Source organism: Tenrec ecaudatus, chromosome 16 (genome assembly GCF_050624435.1).
Source record: "Tenrec ecaudatus isolate mTenEca1 chromosome 16, mTenEca1.hap1, whole genome shotgun sequence".
NCBI lineage: Eukaryota > Metazoa > Chordata > Mammalia > Afrosoricida > Tenrecidae > Tenrec > Tenrec ecaudatus.
Genome location: NC_134545.1, coordinates 99003864 through 99022062, shown reverse-complemented (window position 1 = coordinate 99022062; position 18199 = coordinate 99003864). Strand labels below are relative to the sequence as shown.

The 18199-nt window shown below is 41.7% G+C and overlaps 1 protein-coding gene across 8 annotated transcripts in view; it reads right to left on the bottom strand.

Moving 5' to 3' along the window:
- ATRNL1 (attractin like 1) overlaps positions 1-18199 on the bottom strand; it is a 647203-nt gene that overhangs the window by 495442 nt on the left and 133562 nt on the right. For all 8 annotated transcript variants that reach the window (XR_012780436.1, XR_012780437.1, XM_075534999.1 and 5 more), the window contains exons 17-19: positions 17210-17398; positions 14929-15147; positions 1675-1812 (exon numbers count right to left, since the gene is read on the bottom strand). Coding sequence is in view for 6 of the 8 variants with exons in the window: in XM_075534999.1 (XP_075391114.1) it covers positions 1675-1812; positions 14929-15147; positions 17210-17398 (546 nt within the window). In the remaining 2 variants the exon portion in view is untranslated. The remainder of the gene's footprint in view (positions 1-1674; positions 1813-14928; positions 15148-17209; positions 17399-18199) is intronic.

The window sequence follows — 18199 nt, the reverse complement described above, 5'->3', positions numbered from 1 at the left end:
TATAATACATTATTCCGTTTTCTTGGACCACATCATTTCTTCCGATCACTTTAACTGCTCTATGTTCAATCCAAACTTCAGTCTCCTCTGACACTCATTTTGGCCTATCCTTTATTTCTTATCTTTTTCATGATCTTTTGCTTTCTTTGTCATAACCTAATTTTCCGGGTCTTCAGTTACTAGTGTTCAATGCACAAATATATTCTTGAGATAGTCTCTAAAATCAGGTGGGATATATCCAAGGTCATACTTTGGTTCTTATGGACTTGTTTTAATTTTCATCGGCTTCACCATGAATTTGCATATAGCCTTTTTCTGACTGCTGACATTAAATTTCTCCACGGAAGCCATAACCAAGCTAAATGGTTGGCTAGATGCCAGCTCACCAAGTTGGCATCACCGAGCCCCTGTTTTCCAACTACTGAGCCTTCCTTGTTTGCAGCTCTTCCATTCAAATAACCAGTAGTTATTTATTCATCTGGACTATATACCTGATCAATTTCAAACTGTGGAAGTTGTTAGTAAAAATGTTCAAACTCTTCACCTTTGGCATCGGTTGGTGAGTAAATTTGAGCACCTGTCATTAACTGGTCTTTCTTCTAGGCATAGTGATTACTCTACCCGTGGACAACACTGAACCTCAGTTTAGATCCTGAAATGTTCCTTTGGACAACAAATGTGAAATCATTTCCCTTCAGTTGATCATTGCTGGCACAGATTATATGACTGTCCAGTTCAAAATGCCACAAACCACTCCCTTTCAGCTCACTAATGCCTCAATTATCTATCTTTATGCGTTACATTTTGTTTTCAATGACATCCAAGTTTTCCTAGATTCGCATGTGTCTACAGTCTCTGTCGCGGTTAGTATCGGATATTTGCCTCCTCTCAAGGTTAGTCAGGACAATCAGCAAGCTTGCTGAATTCTTGGGTATTCCTTCATTACAAAGTACAATACGTGGAATGTATGGACTATCCTTATACTCAACCAAACTTTCATTTATTTTATTTTCCTATAATACAAAGCTAGGTAGCAGATAATATGACCAAGATAATTCTGTTATATATACGTGTATAACATCCTTAGATTATTAAGGCCATAATTTAGTCATTAATACTAACCATAAATAATATACTGACTATACTATCTTTTGGTAAAATGTGTCAGAAATGCATGGGATTTCAGATAGAGGTACCTTGCGGACCTCACTGTAACCCTGTCAGGAAAGGTGTGCGTGTTGCCATGCTGCTGAGCAGGTTTCAGACTAAAAGAGATGGGGGGAGAGTACTGAGCAACTAACTTCAAACATCAGTGAACCGGGAAAAAGTAAATAATTCTATTTTGCTCCTTCCACTTAACGTCATGGTGGGCTTGGATTGGTAATAACGAGCTTTTCTCAGTAAAGTCAATTGAAAACGAAAAAAAAGTTTAATAAATGTATACTGCCCTGGCTTTACAAACTGATTTTCGCCATCACTACACCAATAACAATGCACTAGGTGGGGCATGCGGCTTATTTCATTATGCTGCAGGTCTAAAAGAGTCGAGACAAAGTCCATCGGTCACATCACAATCAAGAAGCCATAGACAGTACAGCAGTCCTCTGCCAGCTGCCCGAAGCGCTGGGTCTGTTCTGCAGAGGAAGCGCACTGAGGGGAGGGAACTGAGGCTACCTGTGCACTGGCCGCCGTTGGTGGGGTCTCCATAGTAGCCGGGAATGCAGTCCTGGCATTGCTTCCCGGTGGTGAGGTTTCTGCACTGCTCACACACGTCCTCGTGGATGCACGTGCTGTGGCCATTGCACTGGCAAGCTGGAACGAGAAGGCCCAAAAGATGACAAATTCCACATCGCAAGGCCAAGGCTGATGACTATGGAGACAAAGAATTCATTTTGAAGAGCTAGATGCCAGCAAAGTCCAAAAGATATTTTCTGAGACTTGTTTTCATTGCTTAAAGTATGCGGTTTGAAACACGAATTCAAGACACTATACTTAGTTGTGTATTGAAATTTTACCTTATGGTCTATAAAATCTTAACTGCGGGGATAAACTAAGTTGAAAACTACATCTAAGAATTCATATGAACAAGTAGGCTAAAAGTATTTTACCTTATGGTCTATTAAATCTTCAGTTTGGAGATAAAATAAGATGAAAACTACAGCTAAGGGAGGAATGCTTTTAGCATATTGTTCATATGAATTCTCGTGAACGTTTTTGCCTATTAAAGTATGACTATGTTACAGTTTTGTTAAATGGTGCTAAATTACATCTATGTTTTCATAGTAAAAAAAAGTATTGATATATATTGTCAAGGCCTTATCTCAAGAAAATAAATTAGTAGTAAAAATAACAAAATTAGCCCTTTTAGCAACCTCCCATGAGAAAAAAAAGCTTAACAATACTTATCTATAACCCAGGGGGACAATACACCGGGCACCATGTGCCGAGATGGATATTCTTGATCTACTTTCTACCCAGCCTTTGGGGCCCAGGCCATGTGCTATAAACTACTGGGACTTTAGACTCTGTCCTCTTGAGGCACAGAGCATCCTGCATAGGCCACACCTGCAGGGTTCTATGAGGAAATTGCATGAAGTGAACGGGACTTTCCCTCCAACGCCCCTGTAGGAGATTTAAGGAACTGACATACTCCAGGGGACATTTGGCTGTGAGTGCCCTAGTGTTAGATAATCTGCTTCCCCAAAGGTATGGCCTGGCTGCCCTTCAACTTCAGTTTGGATCACTTGCTATGAGAATGCCCACGGAATGGGGGCTCAGGACTGCAGCATATGTACTATTTTAATGTTCTCTTGGCTTTCTTATGACACGGTTCTGCCTCTGTAAATGAGTGTTTTTGAAATTTTCACCCTATCACTAACCACCACTGTTCTTAAATACTGTCCAGTCGCTAAGAGCTTCATCTGAACTAGTCAACAATTGATGTATTTTGGCCTGAAAAATCAGCATGCATATGTAGAATTTCCTTTTCTCAACAGTGGTTTAAATTCTTTACCATTGGCTAAATTAATGACACTATCAAAAAATTACCTTGAGACCCATGGGAATGATTTATAATATTCTCTATCATAAAATGATGTCTCTAAAGTGAACCAGGGACATGTATAAATCATAGAGAGATGAATGGATTTGGGGCTGCACTTAATGCTGGCCTTAATCTCAGAACGATCCGTTTTTATGACTTGTCCCTAGGTGATACTTGCCCTCGTGAAGAAAACAGGCTCCACAGCAAAGTGTGGAGAAGAAACCGGGGATCTTAGAGGCTTGTCTTCAAACAAGCAGCCATCTAAGTGAGGCATCACCCATTTCCACATGGAGGAAGCACACCCACCAGTGTGATCCGGGGATTATAAACAATAAAATCCCAATTTGAAGGGGGGAATGGTATCAGAGCTTCAATTCCGAACACCCAGTTTGCAGAAGACTATGGATGACGGTGGAAGGCAAAAATCCATTTGCAGGGTCCCCACGTTTTAAACTCTGAGTGAATCCCTCGGATACTAGTCAGGGGTGTGAAGCTGTGAGACAGCGAGCACTGTGAAGCTGAATATGGCAGATGTAGTTGGGTTAAAAGTATTTTTAAAAAGAAGAAGAGAGAACAACAAGAGAGGGTGAGAGTAAAAGAGTAAGAGAGAAGAGAGACTGCAGCCTCTGCCCATGAAACATGTCCTTTCAGCTGTAAATACTGACACAATGTATGCGTGTATCTATTGTGATTCGAGCTGTATGAGCCCCCAATAAAATAATTTTTTAATGTAACACTTCATCATTTCATCTCCTTTTGACCCATTTAAAGTTGTTTCAGTTTTTTAATACTTTCTGTTTATTCTATTGAAGTTTATCTCTTTTGTCATTGTTAGTTTGTTTGTTTCCCGTTTATAGTTTTTATTATTGTATGTGAAATTGAGGACAGGTTGAGAACCGTTGCTCTAGACGCTAGCAAGAAACTGCTACTAACGAGTGTGTGAGACTATAGATCTTTACTCTTTCTTCCACCAAGTAGCCAGTGGGTTTGAAGCACCAACCTGAAGGTTAGAAGCCAACACTGAACCACTTGCTCCACACCAGGGATGCTTTGGGGGCCCAGTTCTACTCTGCCCTATTGTGTCTTTATGCTTTGGAATGAACTTGATGGCAGCAAGTTGCGTTTGAGATTTGTAGGACCAGATCTAAGAGGAAGAAACGTGGGTTAAGTAACTAACGAAAGGCGTATAGCCAACCAATGACAGAGACAAACAAGACAGAAACAAAAGACCACACATCAATACAACGTAAACTGCCTTTTTTATCCTCCCACCCTCGTGAACTCTTGATAATTTATAAATCATTTTTATTTTCATATGTTATACTTTCCACTATCTCCCTTCACCCACGTTTCTATTCTCTGTCCCCCTGGGTGGGGGGGGGGTGTCGCACATTTATCACTGAAATCTGTTCTCCCTTTCTCCCTCTTCTCCCCGCACCTGCCCCCTACCCTCGTGGTATCACTACTCTCACTGTTGATCCTGAGGGGCTTACCTGTCCTCGATCATCCTGTGTGTTGAGAGCATATATCTGTAACTGTGTGCATGCTCTGGTCAAGCCATAGTAGTAAGGCAGAATTGGGGTCATGATAGTTGGGGTAAGGGCATTAAAGAACTAGAGGATGTGGTGTGTTTTGTCAGTGCTCTGCTGCACCCTGGCTGGTTTTTCCCTTCCAGTGACCCTTCTGTGAGGCGATGTCCAACTGTCTACAGATGAGCCTGGGGTCTCCATTCTGACACCCTTGTTTGCATCGATATAGTTGTTTGTTGGGGTCTTGATGCCTGACACCCTAACCCATCAACACCTCATGATCACACAGGCTGGTGTGCTTCTTCCATGTGGGCTTTGTGCTTCCCTGCTAGCTGACCACTTCTTTAACTTCTAGCCTTTAAGATCCCAGACACTACTTCTTGTGATAGCCGGGCACCATCAGCTTTCTTCACCACATTAGCCTATGCACCCATTTTGTCTTCTGTGAGTGTGTTGGAAATAGCCACCAACTTCTTTAGGAAACTAAGGAAATTAACAGTTCTCAAACTTTATATTAGAAAGCATAAGAGAAATTTAATATACTAAAATATATATTCATGATAAATCAAATGGAATAGGTTGCAGACACTGTACTTATAATGACCATGATTTCATTTTTAAATGTTTAAAGTTGCCTGTGGATGAGTTAATAATGATTTTCTGTATAACCATGTTTCTATAAAAATTCCTATTACTTGTGTAATAAGGAACTAATATTACTAAGACATCAAATTTTAAATCACATGCTTAAAAGGTTAGGTTATTACTTCATAGAAAATGCATTCAGTGGCACTACTACATTAATTTGCTCATGTTAAAACAAAATATATCGAGTATGCATATATACAAAGCATGGCCTAAAGATTTGAAATAAAATGTGGGTTACTATATATACTTTATGAAAACTGCTGTCCATGTGAAAGAAATCACACACACATACACACAAAGAGAGAGAAATGTGCTCTAACTTCTGAGTACAATGTTACATGTTCCATTCACATCTAACGCTTTCCTCACAGATTTCCACTAAATTAACAAAGAAACTGTCCAGTATCAACAGGAATTTGAGAATTATGCCAGCTACGCAAATAAAACTAGAAAACAGGAGTCTACACAGCAGCACATTAGCAAGAACCAGTGGTGCTAGAGGAAGAAGTGCACATTGCACTGAATGCATTAGCCAAAAACAAGGGTCTAGGAACTGATGGAGCACCCACTGAAGTGAGTGCTTCAGCAAGGTGAACAAGCACTGGGCTCACTCACTCTTCTCTGCCAGGAAATTTGGAAGATTGTTACCTGGCCAGCTGACTTGGACAGATCCATATTTGTGTCCATTCCAAAAAAAGGGGGGACCCAACAAAACACCCAAACTATAGAACGATATCATTGATAGTGCACACAAGTAAAATGCTGCTTAAGGTCATCCAACAATGGTTGCAGCAGTGCATTGACAGGGAGCTGCCACGGATTCAGAAGGGACAGGGAACGAGGGGAATCAATGCTGATATCTGATGGATCTTGACAGGGGAGACCAGAAAGATGTTTACTTGTGTTTCATTGACTATGTAAAGGTATTCAGCTGTGTGGACCAGAATAAACTGTGGTGACCTTGAGAAGAATAAGAATTCCTGCAGACTGCATTGTGCTCACGAGGAACTTGTACCTGGATCAAGCTGTCTGAACAGAACAAAGGCCTACTGCATGGTTTGAAGTCAGGAGAGCTGTGTGTCAGGATTGTATCCTCTCACCATACTCATTCAATCTGAATGCTGAGAGGATCCACAGAGAACCAGAATGGGAAGAAGGCTTCTGAAAAATTTGCAATATGCAGATGACACACCTTTGCTTGCTCAAAGTGAGGAGGACTTGAAGTACTTGCTGGTGAAGGTCAAGAATTGCAGCCTACAATGGGGATTACAATTCAAGGTCAAGAACACCAAAATCCTCACAACTGGACCAATAATAAACATCATGATAAAGGGAGAAAAGGCTGAAGTTGTCAAGGATTTTTGCCTTGCTTGGATCCATAATCAATGATCTTGGAAGCAGCAATCAAGAGATCAAAAGACATATTGCTTTAGGTAAATATTCTGCACAAGACCTCTTTAGAATATTGAAAGGCAAGCATGTTACTTTGAGGACCAAGGTGAGTCAGACCGAGGCCAGGGTCTTCTCCAGGACCTCATGGGCATGTGAAATCTAAATTGAACAAGAAAGACTGCAGAAGAATGGATGCATGGAAACCGTGGTCCCGGAGAAGAACATTGCAAGTACCATGGACTGCTAAACGGACACGTCAGTTTCTAGTCGAAGAATTGCAGCTAGAGCGCTACTTGGAGGCAAGGATGGCACGACTTTGTCGTACGTATTTTGGACATATTGTCAGGAATACCAGTCGTTGGAGAAGGACATCATGCCTGGTAAAGCGGAAGGGCATGGAAAAAGAGGAAGGCTCTCGAGCAGATAGATTGGCGCAGGGGCTGCATCAATGGGCTCGGGCTTAGGACAGCAGGGAGGCTGGCGCAGGACCGTGGAGGGCTGCAGTCTGTTGGGCACAGGGTCGCTCTGGGTCCGAGCCCGCCAGAAGGCACCTCATATCCACAACGCAATGCTTTTGAAAACTGACTCAGGCAGATGTGGTACAATGGTTAAGCGCTTAGGGAAATAATCTTCTCTCTGTTCAATTTTACCAGATACCAGACGGGGTGAACCCACAATGACTTTACCATATGGACATTTACAGCAGACCTGAATAACTGAGCAACCTCACCAAAAGGGCCTCTGACCCCGAATGATTAATTGGCGATGACTGCTTTGCATTGGTAGAATGACTGGCAGCGGAACGCCAAGGCTTCAAGTATGAAATGGGCAATGGCTACACGAGACAAAGCACCGTCTCTGCTGCAATCAATGGGACTATGCAAATGAGGTGTTTGTGGCCCACCAAGGGGGTTGACTCATCTGCTGATAATGTAAAGATCAGCCATGACACATTCTGGGAGTGACACTCTGTGAATAGGTGTATGGCACCCTAAAGAGGGACGTGGTGAGCTTTGCCATCCGGTAGGGTTAAAGGACACCATTTCAGGGGCTGAAAGGGAGCTCCCTCTACCCCCAAGACAGAGCTGGGAATGGAGGTCATTCTTGGATCTTCCTATATCCCAGAGAGACAGAGAAAGGGAGAGTGCACGGCAGCTGTAACACAAGAGATGAGAGACTCTGAGAAACAGCCGCGGGAGTCCAGGTTTAGAGAGAGAGAAAGCTGAGCACCCACAAGCAGCAGGCTTGCCCCCAGGCGGACCACTGGTGGACCTACATTTCTCTACCCACAGAGCTACCGCCGAACGCCTTCGTAACATTTGCCCAAGCAGGGCAAAGGCCAAGCTAAGGGTACACCTGCCCTGGTGGGTTTCTGAGCTTATCACTCTTTATGGGAGTAGAAAACCCCATCTTTTCCCAAGGACAGGCAGGCGATTTCGAACTGACAACCTTTTAGACCACAGCTCAACATGGTAAAAAAAATAGCTACAATTATTATGTTCTCCTGATAAACAGACATGTTTATTATTTTAAAATTACCTTATTTTAAGTAACAATTTTGCCTTACATTTATTTTTCTGGTATGAATGTAGTCAACCTAGCTTTCTCGTAACTATTGCTAGCACACTATAACTGTTTCCGTTCTTTTTCTTTTAAAGTATCTGTGTCTTGCATGTTTCAGCAAAGTTTCTTATAGGCAACAAATAGTAGGCTGCACTTTCTTGTTCAATATGATAATCCATCTTAGTATTGAGGTTTTCAGTTCATTTACATTTAGCATCTTTTAATGATGTGACAGAACTTAATTCTAGCCTCTTGCTATTAGATAACAGCCTCATCTGCTTACATTTCTCTTTCCTGTTGCTTTGCTTCAGTCTGGACTAATTTTTAGAATTTCATCTTATCTACTTATTTGGTGTACTAAGACTGTCATTATTTTAATAGTTATTTTGGAGTTTAGAATATACTTACACAAGTTTTAATAGTTCACCTTCAAATAATATTATATCACATACTGTATGAGAAATAGACAACACTGTCTTTCCATTTTCTCTCTTTGACCTTGTAAGCTTTTGTATCTTACAGATTACTTCTGCATATGCATTGAACCCTGACAATACTTTATAGTCATTTTTTTCTTTTAACAGTTTTCTTTATAGATAGTTCATTATGAACCCTCTTTGCCCATATTTTTATTCCCATGGCTCTTCATTTATTAAGTTCCAGATTCGGGTCTAGAAGAATTTACTTCTGCTTCAAAGTCTTCCTTATTTCTTATACAACAGGTCCACCGTTGATAGATTGATTCTTAGTGTTTGTAAATCTAAAAGATTCTCAATCGGTCTTTATTACAGAATCATCACAGTTTCACTCAGCAGGGAAGTCAGAGCTAACGTTTTTGGATCTTTATAAATGTGGACCCACTGTCCTGACTTTCATCTGTGCTGATGAGAATCTTGCCCTGCTATGTGCTGCTGCTTCTTCGCTCTGGCGGCTGTCTGTCATTCTAGCACACGTTCTAAGTGATTTCATTATCTTGTGTGGTTAAAAAAGTCCTTCATGTTTCTTGTGCAAAGGCCCACTGACATCTATAGGTCTGTGCTTTGTAGCTTTCATCAAATTTGGAAAATTTGGACCGTTATTTCCTCCAATTTTCCTAAGCCTTCTGTCTTCGCTCTCCCTTAGGGTAACCGGTTACAAGATTAGGACATATGATTTGGTCCCAGTGGCTCATGCTCTGTTCATGTGCTTCCTTCTTCTTTATGTGGTCCATTGGGTGTACTTCCTATTGTTTTTCTGGGAGTGTACCAATCATAATTTTGCAATGTCTACTCTGACATTAAGTTCTATAACTTCTCCTTGCGTCCATTTAATATTTTCTATGACCTCTTTTAACATATTCAGTACTACAGTATGTTTCTTAAACATATGAAATAAAACAGCATACAAAAATAATTAGGACAACTGTTTTAAGGGTTTTTTTTTTCCCCTACTAATTGTAACACCTGTTTAACTTCTGGTTTTATGTCATTTGGTTCAGTTTATTTCTTCAATAGAAGTCCTTCTATCCTGCTTCTTGACAGACCTGCTAACTTCTGATTGGATGCTACACAATATAAATGCTTCGTGTGGCTTTGTTGGGTGCTTGGCATTTTTGTATTTCTATAAATATTCTTCGCTTTTATCCGAGGGCTTCTTCAAGTCAACTGGAAGCATTTTGATCATTCTGGGCTTGCTGGGAAGCTTTGTTTCCAAAGACTAGTACAAGATTTATTCTCGGGTTAAGTTTGCCGCATGAATGAAACAAAAGCCTTCTGAGTACCCCTCCCTGATAACCAATGAGTAATGAGCTTCCCCTCTAGATGCTAGGAGTGGGCAATATGCCCAGCCCGGTATGCTGTTTGTTGATTGCTCCTTTTATTCCATTCAAATAGTTTTTTCTAAAGATCCAAGTAGAGTCCTATAACTATGCCCTTATCGGTGTTTAACTGAAGACTAGATGGGGGCCCGTTGGCAGTTCTCGCCCCACATTTCTCCCTTCCTTGGTACGCTTCCTGAACAATCCTGACCTACTTATCTCCCAGCTCTGTTGCTTCAATGCAACCTGACCGCCAAGTTCTACCTCTCTTCCTCTGCCTGTTCTGCTTCATGCAAACTTTCTTCAGGTACTAAGCTGAACCAGGGGTAGGGCCAACATCACGTGTTTCCTGTCACGGAGGAACAATTACCCTTCCATGCTTGCTACCTAATACCTTGAGAGCTATTTATTTATTTTGTCCTGTTTCTCAATTGTTTTAGTCAGAAAGGTAAATTGAATCACTGGTAGCATAACCAACCATCTACGTTTGCCCAGGACTGCCCCAGTGTTAGCACCGAGAATCCTGCCCCTGGAAAATCTCTTCTTCTTGATTATACCAGGATTTTCTGTCATGCCACTAGCCATCTTTGGTGGATGAGAAACGCATATATACACACACACACACACACAACCTTCAAAATATTTACCATTGAAACTAAAACTAATGCAACTACACTGTCAGTTTCATAACATATTATAAAGTAATAAGATATTTATACCATGTGTGAAAAATAGCACTACTTAAATGTGGACTGTGATAAGTTAAAGATGCCTATTGTAAAGCTGAGTGCAAAAAACAAAAAGAAAATGCAATCCATAAACCAGCACATTCAATGAAATGAAACTATGAAATATGAATATGCAAATCATATGTTCAGCTAACCCAGTGGTTCTCAACCTGTGCGTCCTGACCCCTTTGAGGTTGAATGATGCATCACAGTAGCAAAATGACAGTGAGGAAGCAGCAACGAAAATAATTTTATGGTTGGGGGGTCACCACAACATGAGGAAGTGTATGAAAGGGTTTCAGCATTAGGAAGGGTGAGAACCACTGCCCTAACCCAAAGAAAATTTAAAAAGAGGTAAACAGTAAGAAAGAACAGATGGGAAATACAGAGAACAAACAGCTGGTCGATTGAAGTTGGCCATATTGATAACTGCCTTTCTCTTAAATGGTCCAAACTCTCTAATTTAATGTGGATATGGGAAAATTGGATTAAAGAGCAAGCCTGTGCTATATGTAAGAAACATATTTTACATATAATGATATTCAGAAAGTAAAAATATGGAAACAGATACTGATCCTGAAAACACCAGTCAAAATCAATTAGTACATGGAGGAAATTTTATTACACTGAATACTTTTGTAGGGGAAAAAAACAAGATTAAGTATCTAAGTTTCTATCTTGTAAAGTTAGAAAAAAGAAGAGAAAATTCAACTTTGTATAGCGAAATGGAAATTAAAGTAGAAGTCAATAAAATCTAAGATGGATAAATAATAGAAATAACCAATGAAACAAACAGCTGTTTATAGAATAAATGAAAATGCTCAACCCTCTAGCAGGCTGCTCAAAACAAACTCAAAATATCGCCATTTACAATTAAAGAAGAAACGTTACCCAGAACTCTACAGAGAGTAAAACCGTAATAACAGATACTAGGAGCGCTTGCACGTCAATAACCTCTGAGAGGGACTAGGCAAACCCCTTGAAAGACACAAATAGCATGCTCACTGCTGAAAACTGGGAGGAGGATGTAGTCTCACTTCTGCTAAATAAAATCAATGTATTGTTAAAAACACTTCCCAATGAAAAGCCCAGTGCAGATGTCTTCACCCTTAAACCCAACCAAACATGAGGAAGAAATAAAAACAAGTCTGCACAAGTCCACTGCATTGAGCTTCGTCTATAGGAAAATACTGTCCTTGGCCATTCACCAGGTAGCCATACGTATGTGGGTCTCTATCTACAGTTTCTACCCTGTTTCACTGGCCCATTTGCCCATTCTTGCACCAATTCTAGACTAATAGCTACAGATGTATCACAAACGTTGGTAGATGGTAGTCATTAAACTTCCTATTTTTTCTTGATTTCTGAATATTCAATAAGTGAGTGACGCCAGTCAGAGAAATCCGGAGGGCGCCTTTAATTGGAAAGCTCACTATCTCTTCCACACCAGTAATAAGCAATCAGAGATGGGGATTAGGAAAACAATTCCATTTATGGCAGTATATATATATATATATATATATATATACATATACATATACATATATACTATCATATATATATATGGCACCTCAAGATATTACCCCGTGTGAAATAAATCCATCACAAAAGGACAAGTTTTGTATGACCTCACTCACATAAAAAGATAAATGAAATAGCCCAAAGTTGATTAGTGGTGACCAAGGGTGGGGGAGGATAAGGAACTTATCAGTGAAGGAAAAAAAATCATGTTGATTAAAGGTAGGCTGCACAGAAGTTATTACTACAATTACTGTCCAAAACGTGTAAATCTATAAAAATTTGAATTGGCAAAAAAATAAGCACCTGAGAATAAACCTAATGAGAAAGGTCTAAGTTATACATTGAAAACTCTAAATTATTGCTCAAAGAAATTTAAAAGCATCTAAATTAAAAAACAAAAACAATCCCTGGTTATGGGATAGACAATTTTACTTGCTGAAATGTTGATTTTCATGAAATTGATCTAACGATACAAAGTAATCCCTATGAACATCCCCACAATTTTTTGGCAGAAATAGAAAAACAGATTTTCAAATTCAAATGGGATGAGAAAGCTCCCACAGTAGCAAAACATATCTCAGGGGGTGGGGGGGGAGAGTGTAGAGAGAACAAACAGGAGGCTTTAAATGTCCCAGTCTCAAAATGCACTCTATAAAGTGACAGTGATTTTACAAGCATAGGATTGGAGGGAGGAGAGTTACATTTACCAATGGAGCAGAATGGAAAGTCCAGAAATCAACCCACAGGGTGTGGTCAACTGATTCTGAGAAGGGGCCTGTGGAAGTTGGATGATTTTATGCCAAGAAGGCCTCTTGCTTAGGGGTGGAGTCAAGCCACACCTCCTCAGGGGTGTGGCCTTTGTATGTGCGTGGGGGACTCTGGGAACTGTCACTGTGTCTATCTCCATCTATCAAGCTCTCCTTCCCTGCTTGCCTCCCCTTCCTGCTTTCTGGAACTCTACAACCAACCCTGATAGACTAGGCTCTCAGTCCCAGGCAACTCGGCACCACCCGGCCTGTGATCTTCCTGCTTCCACGTCACCAGCGAGTGGCTACATGTGTCTGAAGAGGCCCCTGGCTTGCATCCAGCTTGTGGGCTTGAGTTGGACTATGCTGGGATGCAATTCTTTTGATATGAGATACTTTTTCACGTTAAGCTCTTTCTTGTGCATATGTGAATGTCACTGGAGTTGTTCCTCTAGACTTCCCACTAAGAGCCAAGGCTGTTTATGGGGAAGGCAGAGTCTCAACAAGCGGTGACAGGGAAATCTGATCTCCACATGCAGGAGAACAAAGCTGGACCCGAACGCAAATCATAAGCTACAATTACCTCAAAATGGATCAATGGCAAACAATAGGGTTTGAAACTATAAAACTCCTAGAAGAAAATGTAAGAGAAAGTTTTCAGGACATTATTTTCACCAGGGATTATTAGATATGACACCAAAAGCACTAGCAACTGAAGAAGAAATGAATGGAACTGAATCCGACCTGAAACTTGAGAATCGAAGACAGGTCTTTGTCATAGAAGTGAAGAGCCAACATACAGAATGGGATGCTGAATGCATCACACATGAAGAGAGCCAAAGGTCATTTAAGAGGACAGGACAGAAGGGCAAGACGAAAAGGGATCACAGAACACACTCAAACTTGTCTCCCCCTCCCTTGCTTTCGTGTTCAGTAGCACTATCGAAAAGGATCTTTGGTACAGTGCGGTACACACTCAGCTAACGGCCAGGAGGGCCATTTTGAGGATTTCAATGAGCTGACAGTGGGCAAAGGGGGGGCTATCATCATTTGAGGAATCCCGGTATCAGATAGGGTTAAATATTTGACTGCTGGCTTCAAGGTCAGTGGTTCCAATGTGCCAGATTTGATAAAGATGATAAAGATGATGCTTTTGTACAGTTGTGCAGTCTCAGAAACCCTGAGGAGCAGGGCTACCCTGCCCTATGGGGTCCCTGGCAGTCAGCAACAATCCAGGGGCGGTCGGGTGGTTTGACTTTGGGTTTTCGTCATCTAGCTATCTCGCTGTTTATCTGCCTACATGGTGCATGCACATACTTTTACTAGTGATAGTTAGAATGTTTCATACATAAAACGAGATTAGTCTAATTTTTTAACTGTTGGGTCTCTAAAATCTAAATCAGTCCTTGATATATTGTAGGCACTCACAAAAGTACATGGCATTATTTAATTTCTCAAGGGTAGTTTAAACTCAGATATGAACAGATACCTTAGGAGACAATGTCTGAAAAACTGACTTTCAAAATTGAATGACAGTGAACAACAATGACCATTTTCAAGGTGAGGCCAAATATCTGTATCATAGCTGTTATGTGGAACATTCCCATGGTTATGATTGGCATAAAGATTGACTGGATGCAGAGCTCTTTGAATTCTAATTTAATATAATATTTAAGGAATAAAAGACTACACGGCAGGGTAGAATATTTTTTCTCTCTAACAGGTCATCTGAAAGAAACCATATCAAATCCTTATATGCCATGCACATGGTGAGCCTATTTAATAACTCCAAACAGAGTAAGAGTGCCTACACATAGATACAAACATAATGACAGAAAGGCTTCCAAATTTGACATTTAAATCCCATTTTCTTTTTTTTTTAAGTATTTATTGTAAGAAAGGAAAACCCATTCTTGGTTCATATAGGCAGATGCTAAAATTGGTTTCCTTATACTTCTATTACCTGGGCACTGGATAAAGGACCACTCATAGTACTTTTCTTTGGGGCACAGACTGGTGTCAAGAACCATCTCACTGCTGTGCATGCCAACAAGCTTCATTGGTCCCCGGGAGGCCCCCTCAATGCAGTATCCTCTTCCGGTGTTACTCGGGTCACTGCACCAGCCACATCCCGGCTGTTCCAAGCACTGTCCGCACGTCCTTAATCCGGAACAGTTTTGCGCTGCAGGAGAAAAAGAACACCTTATGAGGCCTGCAGCCCACGTCCTGGGACAAAATGCCCATGCATTGCTGCGCGGAGCCCAATCACTGTGCTCTGTCCACTTACACCCGATCCACAGTAAACGGTATGACTGGGAGGAATGAATGTAAAATATAAGAAGAGAAAGGATCCTAGGAGATGACTGTGTTGTTGATTGAAATAGGAGCATTAATATTAGCCTATTACTTCCAAAGATACTAGGGTGGACCAAAACCCTGCTAGTAGGGCTCACACAGGCAGGGGTCAGTGCACAAGAAGCATGTTTGCATATGTCTCTGCAGTCAGTGGATGGCTGCCCACAGTCCTCCCCATAATGCGTCTGTCTTAGTCTGATTAGGATAGGGCCCCCACAGAAAGCTCTAATCAAAACAGGGGCTGCCGAGGGAATCTGCTGCGCCAATTCGGTTGAAGGCAGTGGGGCCAACTCCTACAGGCAATGGCAACATGCTTAGGGGAACCTCAGCGCGGTAATCGAGACAGCTTTTCTAGGACAGCCGTGCGAAGAAGCATGAAGACGTGGAAAACCGCCTCGGTGAGGAAGAGACGAGACAGCTGCACCAAAGAGCACATTCCCGTCACATCAGGGCTGCTCCTCCTGCTTCAATGTTGCTGCCAAGGGCTTCCCCACAAGGACCGTGTGGGCAAACCCTATCCCACCAGCCCTATGGCCCTGACTTTGCCCCTCCGGAATTTTTTGTTCCCCAAAGTCAGAGAAACTTTATAAAGGAATGTGTCCTGATGCTCTCCATGACGTCCATGCCGCCATATTGGCATGTACAAATCAAGGAACACGGAATTCTTTGGGGAAGGATTAGCAAGACAGAAACTCCACCTTCTGGATCCAAGGCAAGATGTGAATCGGAACAATAACTTCATGCTTGGATATTTCTGCTTAACAGGGTTTCTCGAGTTCTTGTGGCTGTCCTTTTGGACTGAGCTTCACATACATAGCCTCTCTCTGACTATTGAAATGACAGCCCAGTAGCAAAAAGCACGCCAAGCTCACAGAAAACTCATTCACTGCCATGAAGTCACTTTTGACTCAAAGTGACCCTGTGGGACCGAGAACTGCCCCCGAGGGTCTCTGAGCCTGTAAGCCTTTATGGGAATAGAGCGCCTCATCTTTCTCCTGGAAAGCAGCTGGTGGTTTCAAATCGCTGACCTGACGGTGAGCAGCCCAGTATATAACTTGGTACACAACCAGGACTCTCGAGCGCATAGGTATTGGAATCTAAGGCACTAAAGCAGCAGTTCTCAACCTGTGGGTCACGACCCTTTTTGGGGTCAAATGACCATTTCACAGGGGTCGCCTAAGAACACCAGAAAACACATATTTCCGATGGTCTTAGGAACCGAGACACCACTCCTCGATCTGTCTCCAGGCAGGTCCGACCACATGCAGATACGCCCAGCTATGAGTACCCAGTGTGAAGACCGTTATCCACGCTACGCCATGCTTCAAAATAATATTTCATTTATTTGTCATTAGAAATAAGTATTCACAATATATAATCATATATTGTTTTGTGATGAATCACTATGCTTTCACAATGTCCAATTTATAACAATGAAAATACATCCTGCCTATCAGAATTTTACATGACAATTCATAACAGTAGCAAAATGACATTTATGAAGTAGCAACAAAACTAATGTTATGGTAGGGGGTCACCTCAACATGAGGAACTGCATTACAGGGTCGCGGCACGAGGAAGGTTGAGAGCTGCTGCTCTAAAAGGCTTTACAAAGAATCAGATGTGCTCCTTGAAACATGCACTTTTTTGAACCGTCTACAGCGCCTGCTCAGAGTTCAGAGGGAGGCACAAGTGTGGCGCGAGGTCTACACTGCAGGCCAGTTTCTGTAATGGGATGCTAAGTGATTGGCGCAAAGACAAAGTCAAGGCTAACAGCATGAATAGGTCTTCAAGCCAACCAACACATTATCTCGTCCTCCTATTGCCCTAGACACGGGACCGTGCGGCGTGTTTCCAACACATGGAGACTCACTGAAGCCAACACTTACGGGCGCAGGCGGCGGTCTGCCATTCCAGACACTGCCCGTAGGGAAACGAGATGATGTAGGCGTTGGAGTCGACACACCGCTTTGTGCTGCTGCACCACATGCACTCCATGCCGCTGCTGGTGCAGTTGGAGCACGACGTCCGCAGAGAGCATGGCTTCTTGCATGGCCGAGCATTCTGATTGGGGCTGACTAGAATAAAGCACACGGGACCGTGAATGATTTCATTCGTTAACGCTACGTTAACGGGAGCGCGCAGGTTTTATTGGTGGTGTTCTTTAGAGAGTTTGTCAATGAAGTCCCAAATGAATCCCATTTAACACAATGACAATATGGAGCAAACGAAAATAAAGGCTATGTCAATAGTTAAGTTTAGGATAACAGTGGAGACTGGAATTTTTCACTCTTTACAGAGTGCCTGTCTCGTTGCACGATCTAAAAATTATAAATGATGTTTTATACGTGACCTAGCGAGCTAGCCCATTACTGCATAGAGTGGCATTATTTTCATTTCCAGCCACAGTCTTTTCTATAAATAGTCCACAGCTTAGCCTTGACCTAGTCTATTAGCTGAGTGCTCTAGAGGGGGCCATTACTTCCGTTCTAGCAGCAATGTTTTCCATAAAGATTCTGCACCTTATCTACGTGGATGGCCTGTCAGTGAACTTAGGAATGTCTCTCATGTGAACAATAAATAAAAATATAAAGACTGACTTCAAAATTGACTGTAAACTACAACATTTAAAGAGAGAAGATTTCAAAAATGGTCTTGCTCCAATTAACAAAAATCCACCTCAAAGAAAGTCACAGAAATGTTGGCTTCCTTTTCATTCTCAACTGAAATGATAATCACCTACTAGAGTAAGCCAGCCATCCTCAATCACTTCTGACCTGGGAGAAATCACTACGGGGTAAGGAACCACCAACAATTTAGGACCCGATGCTTCCCCTGCAGTGGCTGACGCAATCCTATGTTCCGCATACCACGCTTTC